The 27427-nt window shown below is 38.4% G+C and overlaps 1 protein-coding gene across 5 annotated transcripts in view; it reads right to left on the bottom strand.

The window, feature by feature from the left end:
• The window catches only part of LOC307131788 (sialic acid-binding Ig-like lectin 7), a 159951-nt gene that overhangs the window by 16247 nt on the left and 116277 nt on the right, over positions 1-27427 (bottom strand). For 2 of the 5 annotated variants that reach the window (XM_079825715.1, XM_079825717.1), the window contains exons 1-6: positions 19424-19587; positions 17775-17873; positions 17597-17651; positions 16307-16660; positions 3736-4044; positions 3390-3647 (exon numbers count right to left, since the gene is read on the bottom strand). In XM_079825715.1, the coding sequence (XP_079681841.1) occupies positions 3390-3647; positions 3736-4044; positions 16307-16660; positions 17597-17651; positions 17775-17873; positions 19424-19468 (1120 nt within the window). In that variant the 5' untranslated portion in view covers positions 19469-19587. Of the gene's footprint in view, positions 1-3389; positions 3648-3735; positions 4045-16306; positions 16661-17596; positions 17652-17774; positions 17874-19423; positions 19588-27427 lie in introns of those variants that run through there. The other 3 variants (XR_013817230.1, XM_079825716.1, XM_079825714.1) reach the window with 2 other exon arrangements.

Raw genomic sequence — 27427 nt, 5'->3', positions numbered from 1 at the left:
CCAAGCACTTCAGGGAATGTGGCACCACAGGATGAGACTGTGTCACTTTCAGCTGTTGAAATGTCATCTCCAGCAGGACAAGAATCTGAGGAGCTTCCATCCCCTTTTTTAAATGTTTCTGCACTTGTGTGTGACCACAGCTACCTGCCAACCCGCTTTGGTAGCCTTGTGGACAATGCCCTTGTGTACATTTCAGGTTTTGTGGTGCGTCAGATTTTGAGAAAACTTTCCTGTGATGTGTGCCGTGCTAGCTTGGTGGCAGATGCTGTACCTGCGTCCTTTGATCAGAACTACCACTTGCTTTCTCTGAAAAACAATGGAGGGCTGATGATTCCTTCTGAAGGTACAGTGAAGGTGGTCAGATCAGCGGAGCGGTTTATTCGCCAGTCATCCTCTGGGAGAGTGTCTTTGATCAATCAATTTGTCAGAGCTGAGATTGGTTCAGAAGATGTGTTTTTACTCAAGGAGCACATTCAAGAAACACAGTTTGGAATTGACAACCATCATTTTTCTCTGTTGTCATTGGTTGTGTCTGTCTTTCACAAACTGAGGATGCACCACATTGCCAAACTTAACACCCTGACACTACAGAGTGGCAACACAAGAAAAAAGCTCTGCAAAACAGTGCTTTTCAAAGGGTTTTAGTAATAATCCCTGGTGACCCCACAAAGGATGACTGATTATAGATGATTATTGGATAATATATAGCCTTTTGTTAGTATTTATTATTATTACTATACCAATACTATTATATTTTTATTATCTAGTCACTATTTAATTCACAATTTTTTATTATTGTCTATATTCTGCAATTGATATTACATTACATTTGATATTATTATTATACCAATACGATTATATTTTTATTATACTAGTCACTATTTAATTCACTTTTTTTATTGTCTACATTCTGCAATTGATATTACATTGTATTTTATATTATTATTAATGTTGTTGTTAGTATATTGTACCACTTGCGATTATCAATCTATTATAGTTATGCTCTTAAATTATTGCACTATTCACTATTTAACTTTTTTTTTAATATCATCTATATTCTGTAATTGATATTTCATATTCTATTGCTATGATTATAGTGTTATAAAAAATATATTATCAATATAGTAGGCCTACTATATTGTATTTTGATATTATATAATTATACTATTCATTACTATTTTATTTGCTGTATACTGTTTGTTTATGTTATACACTAAACTATTTACTATTCTCACTTTATGTTATATGTACTATTTGCATTGCACTAGTTGTACCATAAATGTATAAAGCATCCATCAGTTATCATTGTTATTGTATATTTGGAGTATCTGTCTGTATTTTCAGATTTGTTATTTTCGCAATGGCAGTCAATTCTAAGCACAAGAAAAGCTAAAATCGAGTTAAAGACAGAAAATGCTTTTTTCACAATAAGAACATTTTGTTTCATTAAATCTGAAAATTAAATGTAAACGTTATTTTTGTTTTTATCCAGAGAAACCGCAGATCACCCGTTTACTTGTATTTGTTCACAGCGCAGTCTTGCCCTCAGCAATATGGCGGACGCGTTGACGTATTGCAGCAACGTTCTAAAGCGGCCAATAGGGCGTCTATGTATTTATTATGTCTATGCACAAGCCGATCCAGGTGTTTTTTTCCGTCGCAGCAGAACCTACGTCATTCGTCAGCTTCACGTGTGTCGCATGCTAGAACTGAGCAAGCCAGAGAGTCGGCTGTGTGGAGGAGATATTTCACGCTTGCCACGCCAACTAGTTCGTCGCTGTTTCGAGGGTATTACTGCAAAGTCAGGGTCTTTCCTGCATTTATATTTTTTTGACGGCCAAAGCCTAATTTGATGAGTTATGATTTACGAGTGATGTAGAACAGATGCTGCGCTTGTGACTGAGTGACAGAGAGACCGATCTGAGAGCTCCTCCCCCGCGCGCGCTCTCTGGGTCTTCAAAATAATCAGTGTTCGCTCTCATATTTCACATATTAATCCAAATCAAAAGCTCGGAAGACCGAAACCATGTTGCACGTGACACATTCGGACAATTTTGTCCTTGAATTATCACTGGGTGTGAATTGCGCTCAAAAAACATTGACTCTTCTCTGACCAGCTGACATAAAGCATACTTTCAATAAGCGGGAGACAAATTATATCCAGTTATGAAGTGTTTTCTGTGTGTTGACATCTTTCGCGATGTTCTAACAGACGGGATTCGCACACAACGCGTCTGCTAATGTCCGATTCGTGACCTAATGACTCCTTTGAACCGAATCATTTTAACGACTGGCCAGAACAACTGATCTGTCCAACACTGAACTCATGAACTCAGTTTATTAATTTACTCAGAACGCATCTGAAATGAGAACACAAGTGTGCTTACCCATTTTAGCAAGAGTGGGTAGTAAGAATTATTTTTAATTATCAACAGTATTTCATCTTATTTCTGTTGACAATGTGTAGTAAAATAAATAGGCCTAGCCTACAATCATTTAATCTGGAGTGAGGTGAAACCAGAACAAAGTTGTTATTAGCTAGCTGAAAATTTTTATTAAATTGCATATGGTAGAAAATTAGACTATTTGTTAATTTGTAATGCTACTTTTTAATATTGATATGATTATATACCAAAACAATTATCTGTAGTGTAAAAATGTTTGGTAACTGTCAGATTACTATTGTATGTTTGACCAATACACTGTTTTTTGTTTCCACTGCTACATTTTATTTATTTAAAGAAGTTAGATTACATTCTATTTTAGATTTGAATGCACAATTGTTTTTTAAATAAATAAGAATTCAACACCTTACATACATCTGTTATTTTGTCTTAGTTATGTTTAGTTAGTAAAGTCTGGTGCCTTTAGTCTCTTCAAGGAAGGTATAAGGTGGAAGATATACAGTTTATTATTAATTCAACAATATATCGGATCGGTATCGGGTATCGACAGATACACAAAGCCCAGGCATCGGTATCGGTATCGGGACTGAAAAAGTCGGATCGGTGCACCCCTAGGACGGGGCGGGGGACAATGCTGTTCAAGGACAATTGCGTGACAGGTATGATTTAATTTACAGCACTTCATTTCTATGCATCCGCAAACTGATTGATTGAGGGACGAAATTCAATGACATCAAAGCTGTAATGTGATTGGTTGTCAAGGCACACGGACGTGATCCAAGTTAGCCATTATACTTTCTTCAATGGTAAGACCCACAGACCCTCTCATCTCCCAATAATAAGAAAATCTCATTTCAGGTTTACTAGAAAATTGCAGGTTGGTGAGTTTGATCAGGATCTGAACTAAACCACGCATGACAGTGGCTCTCCAGGGCAGGATTTGAGAAACCTTGCTCTGCAGTGCAGCCTCAAGCACAGACTGACCTGAGACATTGATCTGTAGGATTGTGGAGTTCACTGCACCATGTACGTTCTGTGCCTCACAAGTGTATTCCCCAGTATTCTCATGGGTCATAATAAAGGAAAGCACACGCGAGGCACCCACTTCTTCCACTCTGCCATCCTTCTTCAAGAACCACCTGTGGTCCGTCGGAGGGTTGGCATTACTTTGACAGGTGAGGTTTAATTTATTACCAAGGCCGACTGAGCCTGTAAGAGAGACCCTTGTTTCCTTAGGAGGATCTGTGGACCAGAAAGAGAAGAATCTGTGTATTTTCAGAACGACCACAAAAAGAGAAAAGCTGCAAACTGTGTTGGGTTAAAATCTCACACTCCACATTGAGGATGACGGTCTTGTGGCTGTGCATTGGTTTGTCCTGTCTGTTTAGCAGATGGATGGAAACACAGCTCATGTTCAGCTCATGATGACGGAATGATGGGACAAAGTTCAAAATGGCCGAAACACTCTGTGTCCCATCAGGATTTAACTGTGTCCATTGTGTTATGTTGCCATCAAATGCAGGATCCCATGTTACATTTGGATAGTTACCGGGGCAAGGCACTGGAACGGTGCAAGTCAAATTCCCCACCTCACCCTCTCTGAGTACCGGCACATTCACATGCGGCTCAGCCAAGGAGTCTATCAGGATATGGAGAGGAGAAAGAATGGTGTTCATTTATAGAAACTGATTTACATGTACAAATAATAATGGTTGCACTTTATTTCTACATGCCCTTGTTACCTTATTTGTAATTATACAAATAAGTTCTAGGACACGTTTAACAATACATTGATAAGCTGATACAATTACTAAAGACTTTTGGAAATCAAGTTTGCAGCTTACTCTGGGTACACACAGAGAAAAAAAGGTGTCAAAATTGTAGGGCTTTAGGGTTACAAGACCTCAAAAAGTATCAAAGAACAGCCCAATAAGGTGTGGGAGTCACTATCAAGCACCATTTGAAAGTGGGACTTCCTTTTCTGACACATGGTCACAGCAGCACATGCTGTGAAAAGAAGCTAAGACTATTTGCTTTAGTGATCTCATTTAAAATGACATGAACTGTACATAAAAAATAAGTGTGTAGGTGTATAGAAGCCTTTTGTCAGGTTTTCTGAATAGTTTTTTTATTTGCATTGCATGCATGTTCAATATAATTTGCATGCCTCAGGGCAACATTGTGCGATGAAGGATCGTCAAAGGTGATGTATTTAAGGATGTCTTTGGACTTCATCACATATTATCATGTATTAGATATAAGCTCTAATTATAGTTGTATATATTTATTTTTTATATCTTAACATTTTTGAAAAAGTTTTGCTCTCTGAGCATTGTCTAATGATTTTTGAATTAATATCAATAAGATTTGTGAATTATTTTGTGAATTTTCTCTTTGATTCTATACCATTGTCAAAAAAAAAAAAAAAATTATCAGTAAAACGTTCCCAAATGAACCAAGAAATGATGTGGAAGCATGTACCATCAAAATGTGTGCTGTATAGAGGTATATTTATATTTATGCATTTGGCAGACGCTTTTATCCAAAGCGACTTTTTTATCCAAAGCGACACTTATTACAGGGACAATCCCCCTGGAGCAACATGGAGTAAAGTGCCTTGCTCAAGGACACACTGGTGGTGACCACTGGGACCAAACCAGCAACCTTCTGCATATCAGTTCAGTGGTTTAACCCACTGGACCACCATCTCTAAGGTACCAAAAGGTACACAGGAAGTGTGCGTGTGACTGACGTAAAGAAAGCTTTTTGTTTTTCCATGTTACATTGAAGTGAGTTTTCAAGGAATTTCAGTGTTTGGAAAAGAGATTAAACTTGGCCAATTAGCAGATGATACCACAATTTTTTTTGTCAAAAATAGTGACGAATTGGATGAAGTTATTACATGTACTGGAACATTTTCTGAGATCTCTGGATTAAAGATTAATAAGTCCACTTTATTCTCTCTTAAAGACGATATTGAAAGAAATTTGTGGTATACAAATTAAAGACAATATCACATGCCTTGGGATAATGTATGTAAAGATTTGAGTCAAAGAAGCCAGTTACATTTTGAGCCTATTATTGAGAAAATTAAAAACAGATTCAATATGTTGCTTATGAGAGATCTGTCCCTAAATGGACGTATTCTACTTTCAAAAGCAGAAGGGATCTCAAGGTCTGTTTATATATGTATGTCAGCAGACGTTCCAAATAATGTTGTTAAGGAATTAGATACGATTCTTTATGATTTTATTTGGAGGAAGAAAGTACACTATTTACGGAAAGATATTCTAAATAATAATAGAGACTTTGGTGGCCTTGAAGTTTTACATTTTACAGATCTCAATAATGTGTTTAAGATAAAATGGTTAATAGAATTTATTAAAAATAAAGATAGTATATGGAATGTTTTCCCAAATTTCATATTTAACTTTTGTAATGTAATTTTCCGGTTGAAAAAATCCCAGTTAAACTGGCAAACTTCATAAGCAGGCACTGCTGGCTTGGCAATTAATATATAAACATAACTTTTCGCCGCATCGATACTTTATATGGAATAACAAACATATCTTGTACAAACAATCTTTAATAAGACTTGGCACGACAGTGGAATTCTTATTGTTAGTCAGTTGCTTAATGAACAAGGTTTACTTTTAACATATTCTGAATTTCTCAATAAATGTATTATTCCTGTGAGGCCAAAAGAATAATGCTATTATCTTTGATGCAATCCCTGGCAGAGTTGTATCAGTATTACGAAATCCTGGATTTTATCTTTTAAACGTTGATCGTCAAACCAATTTTTGTAGTGATACAATATTTATTGGGGATATTCATATAATAATAGATAAATGCAGTAACAAATATATTAGAAATATCTAAAAAACAAACTATTTGCCTTGTTCAACAGTGCTTTGGTCTTCTAAATAGGAAAATATTAACTGGAAAAGAGTATGGTCAAAAACAAATACGTTTTTTTATTAATAATAAAATTAGAGAGGTATCCTGTAAAATGTAACACAGAATTTATCCTGTCAAGGAGTTACTTAACGTTTCCATGTGAATATTGAAAACTTATGTGAATTCTGTGGCAATGCCAAAGAATCTGTGACTCATCTTTGTTTTGATTGTATATATTCAAACATGTTTTGGTTTGATTTTTCTAATTTCATTTCTAGATTGTTTGGAACATGTATACAAATTGATCTGTATGACGTAGTATTTTTCTTTGGACAAGACAATGTTGATTCCAAAAGTACGATCTGCTTCCTTGTACAACTTTTTTTTCTACTCAGAAGAATAACACACACAGAAATTTTACTTGGAAAATATCACATTCATGTAAAATAAATGGGCTAAAGCGAAGCCAAGCTTTGAACATTTTATAAAAGAAATTAAACAATATGGTACTAGATTAGATCAAATTAAAAACAAAAAAGCAAGAAAGACCTATGAAGCTTTTTTTTATTTTAAATTGTTGTAATTTTAGCCCTGGCATGACTTACTTTAATTTTAATATTCATATGTTTTTTGTTTTATACTTGTTGTGAGTTGTATTTACAATTTTTGTATATATTTTTTGCATTAATAATAATAAAAAAGTTACATTGTTACACCAGTAGAAGGCGCCAAGGGAACATCTTTAAAGATGCTGATTCATTCAGTAACGAACCAAGGGCAGGGATGGCCAGTATTTCAGATACAGGCCTATTTGAAATACAAAATACTATTTAATAAAATTTAATTTGTATTTAAATACATTTAAGTTTAGTATTTTATTAGGCTACTGATTTCCTGTATCAACTAGTTCAGGCCCTCGCTTTCACTCACATGAGCTGCAGCTGTATATGTGTGATGGATATACGACTGGAAATGTAATGGTTATTTGTGTAATTGTGTATATTTTCATATGCATATTATTGTTCCCTACTTGAGTTTGTACATTTATATTGTTCAATAACCAAAAAGTTGCTTTTGTATGTTTCTAGAGCACAAGGTGAGAGAATTGTCTGCATTAAAGGGTTAGTTCACCCAAAAATGAAAATTCTGTCATTAATTGCTCACCCTCATGTCGTTGGACACCCATAAGACCTCCGTTCATCTTCGGAACACAAATGAAGATATTTTTGTTGAAATCCGATGGCTCAGAAAGGCCTCCATTGGCAGCAATGACATTTCCTCTCTCAAGACCCATAAAGACGACGTTACAAAGTCCATCTCACTACAGTGGTTCTAGAATAACTTTATGAAGCGACGAGAATTAGTTTTTGTGCGCAAAAAAACTAAACAAAATAACGACTTTATTCAACAAGTTCTTGTCTTCCGCCTGGGCCTCTGACGTGAACTCACGAACCACCACGACGCATGCGCGAGAATATGACATAGAGCCTGCGTTCGGGCATCCAGGAAATGCACACTTTAGCACCATTTTGACCACTACGCCAAGACCTAAAGCATGACAGCTCAGATATGGCGCATCTTCCTCTGCTTGTAAACAAAGCTCCTCGCTTCCAGGTCATGTGTCAGAACGCCGGCTCTATTCTCGCGCATGCGTCGTGGTGCTTCGTGAGTTCACGTCAGAGGCCCAGACGGAAGACAAGCTCTTGTTGAATAAAGTAGTTCTTTTGTTTTGTTTTTTTTTCGCACAAAAACTATCCTCGCCGCTTCATAAAGTTATTGCAGAACCACTGTAGTGAGATGGACTTTTTAACGACATCTTTAGTACCTTTTATGGGTCTTGAGAGAGGAAATGTCATTGCTGCCAATGGAGGCCTTTATAAGCCATCGGATTTCAACAAAAATATCTTCATTTGTTTTCTGAAGATGAACGGAGGTCTTACGGGTGTCCAACGACATGAGGGTGAGCAATTAATGACAGAATTTTCATTTTTGGGTGAACTAACCCTTTAATAATGAATAAGATAAGGTGAGGATGTCATGAGAAGAAATAAGAGTCTGCTGTTTTCCAGTGGAATTGCGATACTCATCCTCTCCTCCTGTACCTGTAACAAATCCTTCCCTCACAGGTCAGAATGACCCGAAGCCTAAAATGAAACTTTTTGTCCAGAAAGTTTATTTCATTTTGATAATATTTGTAATGCATCTATTTTATTTACAGCTAAATTACTAGATTTTATCAATAATTTTAAATAAGCATATTCTTCACTTTCTTTCACTCTAATCACTTCAAACACCCATTCATTTTACTGGGAATTCATTTTGCTGGGAATTCCTAGGTGTGTGTGTGTGTGTGTATGTATATGTGTATGTGTGTGTGAATGCATGTGTGAGTGTGTTCTGCATTACGGATGCTCTATAGTCTCATGCCTTTATATGTTTGTGTGTTTGGTCTGGATTGTGCTAGATGTGTTTGTTTTTTTGACAAAAAAAAATCCCCATTTTCCCATTCATTTCTATGGGGGAAGGATTTGTTACTATTTTTATTCCTTGAATCCAGTCAATGTTTTGTGTGTATTCTAAGTTCAAGTGTGACAAGGTCCAAAAGTCTTGGACCACTCAGATGAACACAATTTTTTTTTTAAATGTACAATTTCGGGTCAAAAAGACCCGAGGAGAGGATGAGTTAAAGGGTTAGTTCACCCAAAAATGAAAATTCTGTCATTAACTACTTACCCTCATGTCGTTCGACACCCGTAAGACCTTCAGAACACAAATGAAGATATTTTATTTGAAATCTGATGGCTCTGAAAGGCCTCCATTGGCACAATGCACGGTATACTCTCAAGACCCTTAAAAGGTACTAAAGACGTCGTTATAAAGTCCATCTCACAACAGTGGTTCTAAAATAACTTTATGAATCGGTGAGAATAGTTTTTTTGCGCAAAAAACCCCTAAATAACGACCTATATAGTGATGACGATTTCAAAACACGGCCTCATGAAGCTTCGAAGCGTTATGAATCAGTGAGTCGAATGAGCAGTTTGGATCGCCAAATTTCAGCAGTTTGGCGGTTTGACACGCGATCCGAATCATGATTCGACTCACTGATTCATAACGCTTCGAAGCTTCAGGAGGCCGTGATTTGAAATCGTCATCACTATATAAGTCGTTATTTAGGGTTTTTTGCGCACAAAAACTATTCTCGCCAATTCATAAAGTTATTTTAGAACCACTGTAGTGAGATGGACTTTGTAACGACGTCTTTAGTACCTTTTAAGGGTCTTGAGAATATACCGTGCATTGTGCCAATGGAGGCCTTTCAGAGCCATCAGATTTCAACTAAAATATCTTCATTTGTTTTCCGAAGACGAACGGAGGTCTTACGGGTGTCGAACGACATGAGGGTAAGTAATTAATGACAGAATTTAAATTTTTGGGTGAACTAACCCTTTAAGCTGTTGCCGCAAATTTCCAGAATTCAGCACCTGACAGAGAAAATCGCAATGGGCTATTTTTGGGCTACTTTTGACTGGCCATTGGGCTACTTTTGTTGCGCAGGCATGGCAACACTGTTTGGCAGCCCTGTAAAAGATAAAGGGACAAAATAGCATTAGCCAGTCAGTCTTGATAGTTAATCGGTTGGTTGTTTTATTAACCAGCTAATCAAATGTGTTTAAGCATTTCCACTGCTTGCTAGGACTAGGTGATTTGTATATACAGTCATGGCCAAAAGTGTTGGCACCCCTGGTAAATATGATCAAAGATGGCTGTAAAAATAAATATGCATTGTTTATCGTTTTGATCTATCATTCAAAAAATTCACAAAACCTAACCTTTCATTGAAGTAAAAGATTTGAAAGTGGGGGAAAACTCACATTACGAAATAAATGTTTTTCTCCAAACCACGTCGGCCACAATTATTGGCACCCCTAGAAGTTTTTATGAGTAAAATATCTCTGAAGTATATTCCCATTAATATTTACTTTTTTTTTTAGCACACCAGGGTGACTAGGAACATGAAATTGTCTTGCCATAACGTCTTGTTTCACAGGAGTGTAAATATGAGGAAACACAAAGGCCAAATTCCCTTAATCATTCATCACAATGAGTAAAATCACAGAATATAGTTCTGATGTGTAGCAAAAGATTGTTGAGCTTCACAAAAGAGAAAGTGGCTGTAAGAAAATAGCTAAAGCATTATTATGAATCTGCCTGGAATAGGACATGTGTCTATATCGTCCTAATGCACGATGAGGAGGAGAGTTTCAGTGGCCAAAGACTCTCCAAGGATCACAGATGGAGAATTGCAGAGATTAGTTGAGTCTTGGGGTCATAAAGCCTTAAAAAAAAAAAAAAAGAAATCAAACAACCTCTTCATCACCACATGTTGTTTGGGAGGGATTCAAGAAAAATCCTCCTTGCTCATCCAAAAACAAATTTGAGCATTTTCAGTTGTCAGACACGAGTGGAAATTAAAACAGGACCTGGTTCTGTGGTCAGATGAAACTATAAAAAGAGCTTTTTAGCAGCAAAACACCAGAGGGGTTTGGTGCAAACAGGGATAAAAAGTACCCCATGTCCACGGTTAAAAATACAGCTGGATCTTTAAAGGTCCCGTTTTTCCTGTGTTTTTGAAGCTTTGATTGTGTTTACAGTGTGCAATATAACATGTGTTCATGTTTCGTGTGTAAAAAAACACAGTATTTTTCACACAATTTACTTATCTGTATACCGCTGTTTTCACTGTCCTAAAAACGGCTTGATAGATTTCCTTGTTCTATGAAGTCCCTCCTTCAGAAATACGTAACGAGTTCTGATTGTGCCAGCGGTTCCCTGTTGTGATTCGACAGCAGCTTAGCGCGTAAAATACAGATTCCCTGAAGGCCAAACAAAGGTGATTTGACTCCGGGATGAAAATAACAGCGTCTCGACGACCACTGCGACAAACACACTCTACAAGTCTACAAACCTAACACTTCCTCTTCTCCACGTGGGAGAGCAACAAGACCACGCCCCCTTTTTTGCGTATTCTTGTGGGCGGAGGTTAGTCGACATACTGCTCTACTGACGTCATTAAAGCAGGGAGTACAGGGATGTAGTCAAAACCGGCTGTTCGTTGTAGGCTTTGAAAGGGAACTTCTGTTAAACAAAATATCTCGCTTGGCATTGAACTTTGAGCTTTATAATTTTACAGGTATTTTTTATGCTCTAACAGCAACATTACACACTAACTAAAGTTTGAAAAATGGGATCACGAAGAACAGGACCTTTAATGTTGTAGGCCTATGTTTTTGCTGGAGGTCCTGGAAATCTTGTTCAGATACATGGTTACATGTATTCTTAACCTGGATGCCAGCCGAACTTAGCCCCGCCCACAACATTTTAGTTCGGGAAGTTCGGTCTGGACTTGATCCGTTGTGGAGCAACTATGCCCGAACAGAAGCTGTTTGGACCAATCAAATTGTCAGGGCGGACTTTAGATGATGATGGACAGATGATAAACAGTAACGTAATCATCCACGTCATCAAAGAGCGCTTGGGTTGAATTTGTTATAATCCTAAACGGAGAACTTGTTCGGATATGCAGTACCTTCACTATTTCTCTCAGAAATGATGATCGTGTTGGTAAGTAAACTCTGTGTATCTTTAAATTCTTTTTTACAACACCGGTAAACATTGTTTACACTCACTTCTTCCGCCCAATTGCTACTCAAAAGTAGCCCAAAACAAGCCCAATAGCTTTCCACGGGGAAAAAATGGCGTTTGGGGGTAAAATATGTATTTTTTTGGAAGGGTTGCCTGGGTCTAAATATCATATAATTGGGGTCGCTTCAACCCGCGGACATGGAAAAACATCCTGCGGCAAAACCGGGGACTTGGCAACACTGTGCAGTTGAGTTCTGTTGATATTTGACAACTAACGTTATGCGTCGCTCCGTTGCTCTGATTGGTTGTAGGTCTATCCAATTGAGGTCTTTCCTGGTGCAGTTGAAACACGCCCCATAATCACAGCCCAACGGAGCAGTATCAGACTCATATTCTGACTAGAATTGAGTATGACAATGTCAGGCTAATGGATTCTAGCAAATACCAACAGCGTACCAATACGCTTAGTCTAGTGTGGGCTTGATACGCTAAGCCTAGTGTGGGCTTGATACGCTTAGTCTAGTGTGGGCTTGATACGCTTAGTCTAGTGTGGGCTTGATACGCTAAGCCTAGTGTGGGCTTGATACGCTTAGTCTAGTGTGGGCTTGATACGCTTAGTCTAGTGTGGGCTTGATACGCTAAGCCTAGTGTGGGCTTGATACGCTAAGCCTAGTGTGGGCTTGATACGCTTAGCCTAGTGTGGGCTTGATACGCTAAGCCTAGTGTGGGCTTGATACGCTTAGTCTAGTGTGGGCTTGATACGCTTAGTCTAGTGTGGGCTTGATACGCTTAGTCTAGTGTGGGCTTGATACGCTTAGCCTAGTGTGGGCTTGATACGCTTAGCCTAGTGGGGGCTTGATACGCTTAGTCTAGTGTGGACTTGATACGCTTAGTCTAGTGTGGGCTTGATACGCTTAGCCTAGTGTGGGCTTGATACGCTTAGTCTAGTGTGGGCTTGATACGCTTAGTCTAGTGTGGACTTGATACGCTTAGTCTAGTGTGGGCTTGATACGCTTAGTCTAGTGTGGGCTTGATACGCTTAGCCTAGTGTGGGCTTGATACGCTTAGTCTAGTGTGGGCTTGATACGCTTAGCCTAGTGTGGGCTTGATACGCTTAGTCTAGTGTGGACTTGATACGCTTAGTCTAGTGTGGGCTTGATACGCTTAGGCTTGATACGCTTAGTCTAGTGTGGGCTTGATACGCTTAGTCTAGTGTGGGCTTGATACGCTTAGTCTAGTGTGGGCTTGATACGCTTAGCCTAGTGTGGGCTTGATACGCTTAGTCTAGTGTGGGCTTGATACGCTTAGTCTAGTGTGGACTTGATACGCTAAGTCTAGTGTGGGCTTGATACGCTTAGTCTAGTGTGGGCTTGATACGCTTAGCCTAGTGTGGACTTGATACGCTAAGTCTAGTGTGGGCTTGATACGCTAAGCCTAGTGTGGGCTTGATACGCTAAGCCTAGTGTGGGCTTGATACGCTTAGCCTAGTGTGGGCTTGATACGCTAAGCCTAGTGTGGGCTTGATACGCTTAGTCTAGTGTGGGCTTGATACTCTTAGCCTAGTGTGGGCTTGATACGCTTAGCCTAGTGTGGGTTTTGTGTGTGTTAAGGGAAATACGCTTTGGCTTAAGTATTGCAAACTTACTTCCTGTTGCATGTCCATGTTCTCAAGTGGCCAAGACCACAAGTGTGAATATTTATTTGGTTTATGTCTTGAATGAAGTGCTGCATCACAATTCACCAACTTATACTATGCCCTCAAAATATTACATACTTTTGAGGATGTAGTAGAAGAGTAGACAAGCTTTGGGGCATACTATCCCGTCATAAAATTGCATCTTTAACGAATACTCTGTCGCATAGTCACATCCTGTCACTGTAAACTGCCCGTCAATAGTCTTGTCACAGTTAATGTCCTCCACATTTTATTTTATTTTATTTTATTTCCTACTGTCCTGGAGAGGAAAGAAGTAACACGATGATCTACCAGTAATGGGTTTTTCATGCGGAGAACTCTCCTTATATTTTTTCATAATGATGCATTTAAAAGTTAATTGCCAAACAGATCTTTATAAAAATATATATTTTTGTTGCGGATGAAATACACGGATAACATTAAATAAATATTTATCAGGTTAAATGTTGATGATTAGTCACTCAAACTTTTTTATCTAAAGTAACCTAATCTAAAGTAGCTTTTTTTTAACACTTTTTATTCATGCTTGTAGTTCTGAACCGAATCCTCCTTCAAAGCACAATGGGTTGTGGGCAATATTAGAGTGTGTACGACGCCGGATATACACTTCGAAAATCTACCAGAAATACTAGACCATCTGGGGACTTTTATTTTACTCTTTTCAACATGCTATGCTTTGGGACACACATATTCTAATCTCACATACCATTTAGAATGGATAATATGCACATTGGGATGCAAGAAAGGTAAAAAATTGGGAGAATCGGATTTATATCATTGGGTCCGTGCATTAGTTGTTAAAGTGAGAGCAACCTGATGCGTTCTGTGTCATTAAACGGATAGTTCACCCAAAAATGAAAATTAGCCCATGATTTACTCACTCTCAAGTGAGTAAACCATTAAAATCAGAGTTATATTAAAAAATGTCCTGGTTCTTCCAAGCTTTATAATGGCAGTGAATTGTTGGTTCGTTTATGAAGTGCATTGTCCATAAAAATCTATCCATCATATAACTGCTCCACATGGCTCTGGGGGGTTAATAAAGGCCTTCTGAAGTGAAGGTTTCACATTTGTGTAAGAAAAATATCCATATTTAAAACTTTATAGACTAAAATAAGAAAGCCGTACGCAATTCAACCTATAGGGTGAAAGAGTAACCCCTGACGCATCGCAAGCTTTGACGCCTCTCGCAGATAGTGCTGGGCAACAAACTCAAGCCCCTCTTCTCTTATATCGAAATCCTCTGCCATTTCTCTTTAAAAATTCTTGTTTTAGACTCTAATTCATGACCGGTGTTTTGTTTTGCTCTATCCTCTGCGCTTCTGCGTCCGTCAAGACACATGCGTCAAGGGTTACTCTTTTGCCGTAAGTCGACCTGCGTACCGCTGACCGCCGGAAGCTATTTATTTTAGTCTATAAAGTTTTAAATATGGATATTTTTCTTACACAAACACCACTTTGCTTCAGAAGGCCTTTATTAACCTCCCGGAGCTGTGTGGAGCAGTTATATGATGGATAGATGCACTTTTATGGACTTCATAAATGAGGCACCAATTCACCACCATTATAATTCTTGGAAGAGCCAGGAATTTTTTTTATAACTCTGATTGTATTCGTCTGAAAGAAGAATGTCATATACACCTAGGATGACTTGAGAGTGAGTAAATCAGGGGCTAATTTTCATTTTTGGGTGAACTATCCCTTTAATGTTAATCAAACAAACAAAAAACACCAGAAAAATAACTCTCTCCTCTTGACTGAATCACTTTTGTAGCTTTAATAAATATCAGTGAGTATTTAATTTATACAGTGAAGATGCAGTGTTTTATTTTACATATAATTACTTTATTTCATTTATGTAGTATTTTTTATTTATTTATTAATTTTACATTTGTTAGACCTACCTGAAAAACATAGCACTCTTTATTTAATGTTTTATTGTTCTATTGTATTTATTTGTCCTATTGCTTGTCATTTGTTTCTTAGTTTTTATTTTATTACTGACCATTTACTGACATTCTTCAATATTTGCTTGAGAACTTTTTACTTACATTAGTTAGCCTAGTATTAGTTTTTTCTGTGTTATTGAACATGAAAACAGTGACGATACTTTTGGTATCGTAACAACCTTATTTCCAGAAAAAAACACTATATAATGATAAAACAATTTTCATATCATGATATACGATTTTGGCCATATTTTGGTCCCTTCCATTTTCCTTGATAGCAGGAAAAGTTCCCACAGTTTTACACGTGATTTATTTATAGTATTTCACTGAATGGCCAATTTCACGTGTTGTGTATTTAAACAAAATTATTCCACACACAGTATTTGGCATTTTATGTAGATACATTTCAACTAAGGTATTTTGTATTCTTATTTTAAATATATTTTATGTATTTTTGCTGAAGGACTGAGTGAAAAACACTGCTAATAAAGGAATGGAAAACAACTACTGTGTTTTGGGAGCAAAAATTCACAAAATTAGTGGCAATGTTTGACCTTAAATGTAAATTGCTCAATAATAACTTGTTTAGTGAACTAGTTTAGCAAATGAAATCTGCCCCGTCATAACATTCTTCAAAGATTTGATGCCACAAACCTCTTAACTGAACAGTAATGTCTTTGATTAATATTGAAACATTTGCACTCCCTTACCTGACACATGTATCTGCACAGCTTTTGTTTCAGTCACACTACTGCCCTGAGTTTGAAAATTGAAGTAGTAGCGATCTGAATGCTGGCTGGTGAGATTCATCATGACAGAGGTGCAGTTTTTCATCCGTAAGTCCCCCACCACCTTCACCAGAGGCTCCATCTGACGGTGAGTGTTGTTAAAATTATCTGTACCATAGAGTGACCACAGAGATCCTCGTCTCCATGTTACTACTGGTGAACTGTCAAGAAGTGCTTCTTTATCCTTTGAAATTGTAAAAACACAGGGAATCAAAACGCAGGAGCCGCTGGTGGCGTTTAGGTTTTTGGGGACCGTTGCTTTCTGACAACAGGCAGCTGGAATACAAATGTGCAATAATGGAATATAATATAACATCTATAGGCCTATATGTGACCATGGAACACAAAAACAGTCATAAGGGTCTTTTTTTAATAATTTTTTTTATTGAGATTTATCATCATCTGAATAAATAAGCTTTCAATTGGTTTGTTAGGATAGGACAATATTTGGCCGAGATACAACTGATCTTGAATCTGACAGTGCAAAAAGTCTAAATATTGAAAAAAAGTTGTTCAAATGAAGTCCATAGCAATGCATATTACTACTAATAATACATTTTTGATATGTTTACGGTAGTAAATGTACAACATATCTTCATGGAACATGATCATTGCTTACATAATATCCTGTTTTTGACATAAAAGAAAAATCGATATTTGACCCATAAAATGTATTGTTGGCTATTGCCACAAATACCCATGGTACTTATGACTGGTTTTGTGGTCCAGGGTCACATTTATACGTTATCCCTCAAAAATATTTTGACAATTAAGCCACAAATAACAATTTATAGGCAACATGTCTTTGCATAGGCTATACACATTTATGTGAAAGAAAATAGCACAAGCACACTTTTCAGTCAAAGTATTTCACTCAATAAAGCTTGTTAGGTTTCAAAATGAACTTTCTGGTTGTCAGACTTTATAGTACACCTCATATACACTCTAAAAATAAAGGTTTGGCATATTTGTTTCCATGAAGAACCTTTTAGGAACCTTTATTTTTAGGAGTGAGTGTATGAAGTGGCTCTGAAGGTGAAGATACTTCTGAGAAAAGCTCTTGCATTATTTTTTTTAGTAGATCTAATGCAATGAATATAAGACACAAGTATGACATGAGTGTCCAAAAGTGTTAAAAATACTTTTTGGGGTCATTGTTAATTCACTTGTATTCTTAATGAAAACACAAAAGAAAAAGAAAAAAAGACCAACCTGATAGAATGGAGCAGAATAGAAGAAAATCTGCAACAAGCATTCTGAGAATCACCTGTAGAAATAATGAAGATTAAATGTACAGTTTATAAGCATCTCTTTTATAGTCATTTGTCTTGACAGTTGTAACAGTTTACAATTAAACAGTTTCTAATTTAAATCAAATTTGATAGTTTACCTTAAAGTCTACAGCGCCCCAAACAAGAGTGACCTTTACTTCAGTTGTGGTGAAGTCACAGTGTATCACTAGGAACCCACTCAGAACATGAATATAAACCTGCAATGAACTCGTATTACCACCAATAGAATTAATTTTAACACGGATGGAATCAGCCTTTGAATCATTGAGAAGATCTGACTGAGATAGATTTGGGAACGCCTTCAATGCAAAAAGCAGAAGTGAAATGTTTTTCTCATTTATTTATTAACCTATTGAATAATTTTATACCAATAAATATATACATTTTTAATGTGTATAAAGGACTTAAAATGTGCATAAAATCAAGAGTTCCCAGCTAAAGAACCGTGTCTGTGAATAATTAAAAACTAAAAATTATTGCAAAAACACACACACAAAAATACTGCCGTGTTCACACATTGAGTGTTTAATCACACTTTTTTTCTTGCTTTGCTGTTAAAACATGACTGCATTGTGCATTGATGCAACCAAGATCATTTTGTGAAGATAAAAAGAAATGGAATGTTTTTTTTGTTTATTTCAAACCATATATCAGATACATTTATTGTGGAGGAAAAATTCAATCATTGAAGAAATATTCAATATTCATTTAATATTCATGTGTTTATTTCTGTGTTCATATACTTAAAAGAACATTGTGTTATGTTTGCTATGCTGGGGATAGTGTGGATATTCTGCAAAAGATCTCCTTTAGTGTTCCACAGAAGAAATAAAGTCCTACTGGTTTTGGAATGACATGAGGGTGAGTATATCCATTTATAAATGAATTAAACTTAACAATAATTTTCATTTTTGAGAGTAATAACCTTCTGCATCAACCCAGAGAAAGTGACCAGCGTTTACGGAATAAACTTTAATTCCTTGAAAATCTAACAAAGGAAACAGCAGTTTCCTTAATAACACACACCCAACTGATGAACTTTAACATGAATAGACAAACCCACAGTTCCTCTCAACAAACACCTAAAACCAAACCTACACAACTGATCTAGTTGAGTCTTTCTCTTAAACGGGTCACGAACTGGCTTTTTAAAAAAATGTATACTGTTGTCTGAGGTCAACTTATGACGTTTGTGTGGTTTTTACACGAGTCTTTAAAAATCATAATGAATAAGTAATAGGCTATTTTCCCTTTTACCCTGGTTTTGAGCCTAGCTCCTGGAACGCTCAGTTTTTATGGGCGTGCTGCATTGAAGACATGGAAGTAAACGCCCCCTGCTATGATTGGATAACAGTTTTGCATAATATAATGAGCTTCGGCTCCCCAGTCATTGGAATTGTTTTGAATACTTACAATGTGGAGAAACAGCAACCGGAATGATGTATGGGTAAAATGTATTTATCAAAAAACACAATGATTTATCTCTCATCCACCCGCAATTATTGGAATGTTATTTTTTATTACTTGGCTGGCCCGATCGGTGGATATAACCGCGAACCATGCATAACACGCACACACACACACACACACATACAGACAATGTAAACACAATCACAGGACAATGAACCAAACTCAAATACAAAGCCTCCGACAGAGTGGAAGTTATGTTTAGTTAGACACGTACATAATCAGAAGTTATCAAACGTAAAACATATATATCACATATAAAAAATTTTTTTTTACTCACATAATTGTGTTGCATGATTCCTGTCAGATCAAGAAGCCACAGCATTGTTTTTTAATCTCATTCTGTCTGCAAATCCAGTCTCTTGTTTACAAACTAATCCGGTGAAATGACGCGAACAAATGCAATGTCTTTCCACGTTCATTAAAAATAAAGTTCAACCATGCTTTTTGGAATCCGAAGGAAGCTTATGGCATGTTTGAAACATGTTTGATGAGCCAGCTGTCAATAAAAGCTTTTCTTTGACTAACAAGGAAGTTTTCAGCTCTGAAACAGTATATTCTTATATTACCACAACCCTTTATATAGCAAAAGCTCAAGGGAAAGTTTATTTCTCAATTCATGACCCCTGTAAATGTCTAATGCAAAAAGCAGAAGTAACAAATTCATCAGGCTTTCATACACTAGACCAAAAATACTTTTTTTTTTGCTGAGTAGCTGTCAGGAAACAAATAACCTATACTGTGACCAACCACGCGATCGAGATGTTTTGGCTTCAGTTTTTAGTGTGGCAGGCTTTGACTGAACAATAAATAATCAGAACATATTCAAACAATATCTAGGGCATGTAGCCCAGAAATATAAAAATGTTTAAAGGATTAGTTCACTGATATTTTATCCAAGGTGTTTGTGTCTTTCTTTCTTCAGTCTAAAAGAAATTACGTTTTTGGAGGAAAACATTCCAGGATTTTTCTCAACAAAATGGTCTTCAATGGCAACCAACGGTTTCAAAAGGCTTCGAAGGACTTCAGGGTCGAGGTATAGAGTCTAGTAAAACCATCGTCATTTTATAAAATAAAAATGCATATACTTTTTAACCTAAATTGCTCATCTTGCGCTGCTCTGTGAGAGTGCCACGGATTGCGGAATCACGTTGGAAAGGTCACGCTAGACGTAAGTGGAAGTACCGCCCCAAGCGAACGTGCGAAGACTAATACAAATGCCCTTTACTAAAAAACACTCCATCTTCAACTTCAATACGTCTGGCATCGTTGTTTTACCTTTTGTTGCTAAAGGATGTTTGTATTAGTCTTCGCACGAGCGCTTTGTAAACACGGGGGCAGTACTTCTGCATACGTCTAGCGTGACCTTTCGGTTATATTGATCCCTATACTCTCTCAAACCTTTTAGGATTAAATCAATGACTCTCATTATTGTAAAATGTGGATATTATGTCTGTTAAATATCTGTTTAGCTTGGTCACCCAATCTTGCTCATTCAACACAATGCACAAGTTATTTTAATTAACACAATCCCAAAAATCTCTGCAATGGATCAAATTTTAAACTGTCTCCCAGGGGTAACGAGATAAAAATTTCAGACATCTTCATATAACAGGTCAATGTATAATACAGTCATAGTACCCACATCTAGCTTGTCTCTCTCTCTCTCTGTATATATATATATATTTTATCTCTGTATATTAGATATTTCTATAATCCTTTTTGGCAATTATTAGGGGTTCAAGCACGAAGTGCTGAAACCCTATTGTAATTGTATTGATTTTTATTATTATTATTATTAGGGGTTCAAGCACGAAGTGCTGAACACCTATTGTATTTGTGCTGATTTTTAGGGGTTCAAGCACGAAGTGCTGAACACCTATTGTATTTGTGCTGATTTTTATTATTATTATTATTAGGGGTTCAAGCACGAAGTGCTGAAACCCTATTGTAATTGTATTGATTTTTATTATTATTATTAGGGGTTCAAGCATGAAATGCTGAAACCCTATTGTAATTGTAAGGATTCGTAAAACGCATCGTGCAGGCCAAACCGTAAGGCCTAGAGACATGAAACCTGGCCAGATGGTAGGCCTCAGTTTGGGGACAACCTATCAGAGTATGACCCCGAATGGCCCATAGGTGGCGCTACAGCAACCAAAAGTTCAAAATTGCTCATAACTCTTAGACTGTTTGTCCCAGGATCAAGTGTCTTATATCGTTGGAATCCTTGGCTCAAGGCAGACAAAATGGCTATCTCCGATTTGGATGTAGGCAGGGAAAATGTTCTGCTATGTCGAATTTTGTCCAAAACCTACTTTTGCAAACTAGTCCCTGGTTTTTCGCCCGATCGGAACCGAACCAGTCTAGGACAATTCTCTGGACTCTCTCGATCAATAATTATCAAAAAAAAAGTTGAACTTTGGCATTTGGCTGGCTGTAACAGGGTCATTTAGAAAAGGGGCGTGGCAAAATACACTAAAAAGCCTATACATCCCAAATGAAAACTCAGAACTTCACCAAAATTGATGAGCATATGTGTCAGAACATGGCGAGGAAGCATGCAGAGTTTCATGGAGATCGGACCATAGGTGGCGCTATAACTGGCAAAAAGCCTTCATTCTTATTAGGGGTTCAAGCATGAAATGCTGAAACCCTATTGTAATTGTAAGGATTCGTAAAACGCATCGTGCAGGCCAAACCGTAAGGCCTAGAGACATGAAACCTGGCCAGATGGTAGGCCTCAGTTTGGGGACAACCTATCAGAGTATGACCCCGAATGGCCCATAGGTGGCGCTACAGCAACCAAAAGTTCAAAATTGCTCATAACTCTTAGACTGTTTGTCCCAGGATCAAGTGTCTTATATCGTTGGAATCCTTGGCTCAAGGCAGACAAAATGGCTATCTCCGATTTGGATGTAGGCAGGGAAAATTTTCTGCTATGTCGAATTTTGTCCAAAACCTACTTTTGCAAACTAGTCCCTGGTTTTTCGCCCGATCGGAACCGAACCAGTCTAGGACAATTCTCTGGACTCTCTCGATCAATAATTATCAAAAAAAAGTTGAACTTTGGCATTTGGCTGGCTGTAACAGGGTCATTTAGAAAAGGGGCGTGGCAAAATACACTAAAAAGCCTATACATCCCAAATGAAAACTCAGAACTTCACCAAAATTGATGAGCATATGTGTCAGAACATGGCGAGGAAGCATGCAGAGTTTCATGGAGATCGGACCATAGGTGGCGCTATAACTGGCAAAAAGCCTTCATTCTTATTAGGGGTTCAAGCATGAAATGCTGAAACCCTATTGTAATTGTAAGGATTCGTAAAACGCATCGTGCAGGCCAAACCGTAAGGCCTAGAGACATGAAACCTGGCCAGATGGTAGGCCTCAGTTTGGGGACAACCTATCAGAGTATGACCCCGAATGGCCCATAGGTGGCGCTACAGCAACCAAAAGTTCAAAATTGCTCATAACTCTTAGACTGTTTGTCCCAGGATCAAGTGTCTTATATCGTTGGAATCCTTGGCTCAAGGCAGACAAAATGGCTATCTCCGATTTGGATGTAGGCAGGGAAAATTTTCTGCTATGTCGAATTTTGTCCAAAACCTACTTTTGCAAACTAGTCCCTGGTTTTTCGCCCGATCGGAACCGAACCAGTCTAGGACAATTCTCTGGACTCTCTCGATCAATAATTATCAAAAAAAAAGTTGAACTTTGGCATTTGGCTGGCTGTAACAGGGTCATTTAGAAAAGGGGCGTGGCAAAATACACTAAAAAGCCTATACATCCCAAATGAAAACTCAGAACTTCACCAAAATTGATGAGCATATGTGTCAGAACATGGCGAGGAAGCATGCAGAGTTTCATGGAGATCGGACCATAGGTGGCGCTATAACTGGCAAAAAGCCTTCATTCTTATTAGGGGTTCAAGCATGAAATGCTGAAACCCTATTGTAATTGTAAGGATTCGTAAAACGCATCGTGCAGGCCAAACCGTAAGGCCTAGAGACATGAAACCTGGCCAGATGGTAGGCCTCAGTTTGGGGACAACCTATCAGAGTATGACCCCGAATGGCCCATAGGTGGCGCTACAGCAACCAAAAGTTCAAAATTGCTCATAACTCTTAGACTGTTTGTCCCAGGATCAAGTGTCTTATATCGTTGGAATCCTTGGCTCAAGGCAGACAAAATGGCTATCTCCGATTTGGATGTAGGCAGGGAAAATTTTCTGCTATGTCGAATTTTGTCCAAAACCTACTTTTGCAAACTAGTCCCTGGTTTTTCGCCCGATCGGAACCGAACCAGTCTAGGACAATTCTCTGGACTCTCTCGATCAATAATTATCAAAAAAAAGTTGAACTTTGGCATTTGGCTGGCTGTAACAGGGTCATTTAGAAAAGGGGCGTGGCAAAATACACTAAAAAGCCTATACATCCCAAATGAAAACTCAGAACTTCACCAAAATTGATGAGCATATGTGTCAGAACATGGCGAGGAAGCATGCAGAGTTTCATGGAGATCGGACCATAGGTGGCGCTATAACTGGCAAAAAGCCTTCATTCTTATTAGGGGTTCAAGCATGAAATGCTGAAACCCTATTGTAATTGTAAGGATTCGTAAAACGCATCGTGCAGGCCAAACCGTAAGGCCTAGAGACATGAAACCTGGCCAGATGGTAGGCCTCAGTTTGGGGACAACCTATCAGAGTATGACCCCGAATGGCCCATAGGTGGCGCTACAGCAACCAAAAGTTCAAAATTGCTCATAACTTTTAGACTGTTTGTCCCAGGATCAAGTGTCTTATATCGTTGGAATCCTTGGCTCAAGGCAGACAAAATGGCTATCTCCGATTTGGATGTAGGCAAGGAAAATTTTCTGCTATGTCGAATTTTGTCCAAAACCTACTTTTGCAAACTAGTCCCTGGTTTTTCGCCCGATCGGAACCGAACCAGTCTAGGACAATTCTCTGGACTCTCTCGATCAATAATTATCAAAAAAAAAGTTGAACTTTGGCATTTGGCTGGCTGTAACAGGGTCATTTAGAAAAGGGGCGTGGCAAAATACACTAAAAAGCCTATACATCCCAAATGAAAACTCAGAACTTCACCAAAATTGATGAGCATATGTGTCAGAACATGGCGAGGAAGCATGCAGAGTTTCATGGAGATCGGACCATAGGTGGCGCTATAACTGGCAAAAAGCCTTCATTCTTATTAGGGGTTCAAGCATGAAATGCTGAAACCCTATTGTAATTGTAAGGATTCGTAAAACGCATCGTGCAGGCCAAACCGTAAGGCCTAGAGACATGAAACCTGGCCAGATGGTAGGCCTCAGTTTGGGGACAACCTATCAGAGTATGACCCCGAATGGCCCATAGGTGGCGCTACAGCAACCAAAAGTTCAAAATTGCTCATAACTCTTAGACTGTTTGTCCCAGGATCAAGTGTCTTATATCGTTGGAATCCTTGGCTCAAGGCAGACAAAATGGCTATCTCCGATTTGGATGTAGGCAGGGAAAATTTTCTGCTATGTCGAATTTTGTCCAAAACCTACTTTTGCAAACTAGTCCCTGGTTTTTCGCCCGATCGGAACCGAACCAGTCTAGGACAATTCTCTGGACTCTCTCGATCAATAATTATCAAAAAAAAGTTGAACTTTGGCATTTGGCTGGCTGTAACAGGGTCATTTAGAAAAGGGGCGTGGCAAAATACACTAAAAAGCCTATACATCCCAAATGAAAACTCAGAACTTCACCAAAATTGATGAGCATATGTGTCAGAACATGGCGAGGAAGCATGCAGAGTTTCATGGAGATCGGACCATAGGTGGCGCTATAACTGGCAAAAAGCCTTCATTCTTATTAGGGGTTCAAGCATGAAATGCTGAAACCCTATTGTAATTGTAAGGATTCGTAAAACGCATCGTGCAGGCCAAACCGTAAGGCCTAGAGACATGAAACCTGGCCAGATGGTAGGCCTCAGTTTGGGGACAACCTATCAGAGTATGACCCCGAATGGCCCATAGGTGGCGCTACAGCAACCAAAAGTTCAAAATTGCTCATAACTCTTAGACTGTTTGTCCCAGGATCAAGTGTCTTATATCGTTGGAATCCTTGGCTCAAGGCAGACAAAATGGCTATCTCCGATTTGGATGTAGGCAGGGAAAATTTTCTGCTATGTCGAATTTTGTCCAAAACCTACTTTTGCAAACTAGTCCCTGGTTTTTCGCCCGATCGGAACCGAACCAGTCTAGGACAATTCTCTGGACTCTCTCGATCAATAATTATCAAAAAAAAGTTGAACTTTGGCATTTGGCTGGCTGTAACAGGGTCATTTAGAAAAGGGGCGTGGCAAAATACACTAAAAAGCCTATACATCCCAAATGAAAACTCAGAACTTCACCAAAATTGATGAGCATATGTGTCAGAACATGGCGAGGAAGCATGCAGAGTTTCATGGAGATCGGACCATAGGTGGCGCTATAACTGGCAAAAAGCCTTCATTCTTATTAGGGGTTCAAGCATGAAATGCTGAAACCCTATTGTAATTGTAAGGATTCGTAAAACGCATCGTGCAGGCCAAACCGTAAGGCCTAGAGACATGAAACCTGGCCAGATGGTAGGCCTCAGTTTGGGGACAACCTATCAGAGTATGACCCCGAATGGCCCATAGGTGGCGCTACAGCAACCAAAAGTTCAAAATTGCTCATAACTCTTAGACTGTTTGTCCCAGGATCAAGTGTCTTATATCGTTGGAATCCTTGGCTCAAGGCAGACAAAATGGCTATCTCCGATTTGGATGTAGGCAGGGAAAATGTTCTGCTATGTCGAATTTTGTCCAAAACCTACTTTTGCAAACTAGTCCCTGGTTTTTCGCCCGATCGGAACCGAACCAGTCTAGGACAATTCTCTGGACTCTCTCGATCAATAATTATCAAAAAAAAAGTTGAACTTTGGCATTTGGCTGGCTGTAACAGGGTCATTTAGAAAAGGGGCGTGGCAAAATACACTAAAAAGCCTATACATCCCAAATGAAAACTCAGAACTTCACCAAAATTGATGAGCATATGTGTCAGAACATGGCGAGGAAGCATGCAGAGTTTCATGGAGATCGGACCATAGGTGGCGCTATAACTGGCAAAAAGCCTTCATTCTTATTAGGGGTTCAAGCATGAAATGCTGAAACCCTATTGTAATTGTAAGGATTCGTAAAACGCATCGTGCAGGCCAAACCGTAAGGCCTAGAGACATGAAACCTGGCCAGATGGTAGGCCTCAGTTTGGGGACAACCTATCAGAGTATGACCCCGAATGGCCCATAGGTGGCGCTACAGCAACCAAAAGTTCAAAATTGCTCATAACTCTTAGACTGTTTGTCCCAGGATCAAGTGTCTTATATCGTTGGAATCCTTGGCTCAAGGCAGACAAAATGGCTATCTCCGATTTGGATGTAGGCAGGGAAAATTTTCTGCTATGTCGAATTTTGTCCAAAACCTACTTTTGCAAACTAGTCCCTGGTTTTTCGCCCGATCGGAACCGAACCAGTCTAGGACAATTCTCTGGACTCTCTCGATCAATAATTATCAAAAAAAAGTTGAACTTTGGCATTTGGCTGGCTGTAACAGGGTCATTTAGAAAAGGGGCGTGGCAAAATACACTAAAAAGCCTATACATCCCAAATGAAAACTCAGAACTTCACCAAAATTGATGAGCATATGTGTCAGAACATGGCGAGGAAGCATGCAGAGTTTCATGGAGATCGGACCATAGGTGGCGCTATAACTGGCAAAAAGCCTTCATTCTTATTAGGGGTTCAAGCATGAAATGCTGAAACCCTATTGTAATTGTAAGGATTCGTAAAACGCATCGTGCAGGCCAAACCGTAAGGCCTAGAGACATGAAACCTGGCCAGATGGTAGGCCTCAGTTTGGGGACAACCTATCAGAGTATGACCCCGAATGGCCCATAGGTGGCGCTACAGCAACCAAAAGTTCAAAATTGCTCATAACTCTTAGACTGTTTGTCCCAGGATCAAGTGTCTTATATCGTTGGAATCCTTGGCTCAAGGCAGACAAAATGGCTATCTCCGATTTGGATGTAGGCAAGGAAAATTTTCTGCTATGTCGAATTTTGTCCAAAACCTACTTTTGCAAACTAGTCCCTGGTTTTTCGCCCGATCGGAACCGAACCAGTCTAGGACAATTCTCTGGACTCTCTCGATCAATAATTATCAAAAAAAAAGTTGAACTTTGGCATTTGGCTGGCTGTAACAGGGTCATTTAGA

Source organism: Gobio gobio, assembly GCF_949357685.1.
Source record: "Gobio gobio genome assembly, chromosome: 9".
NCBI lineage: Eukaryota > Metazoa > Chordata > Actinopteri > Cypriniformes > Gobionidae > Gobio > Gobio gobio.
Note: the sequence above shows the minus strand (reverse complement) of the source record. Positions and strands in the feature narration are given on the sequence as shown.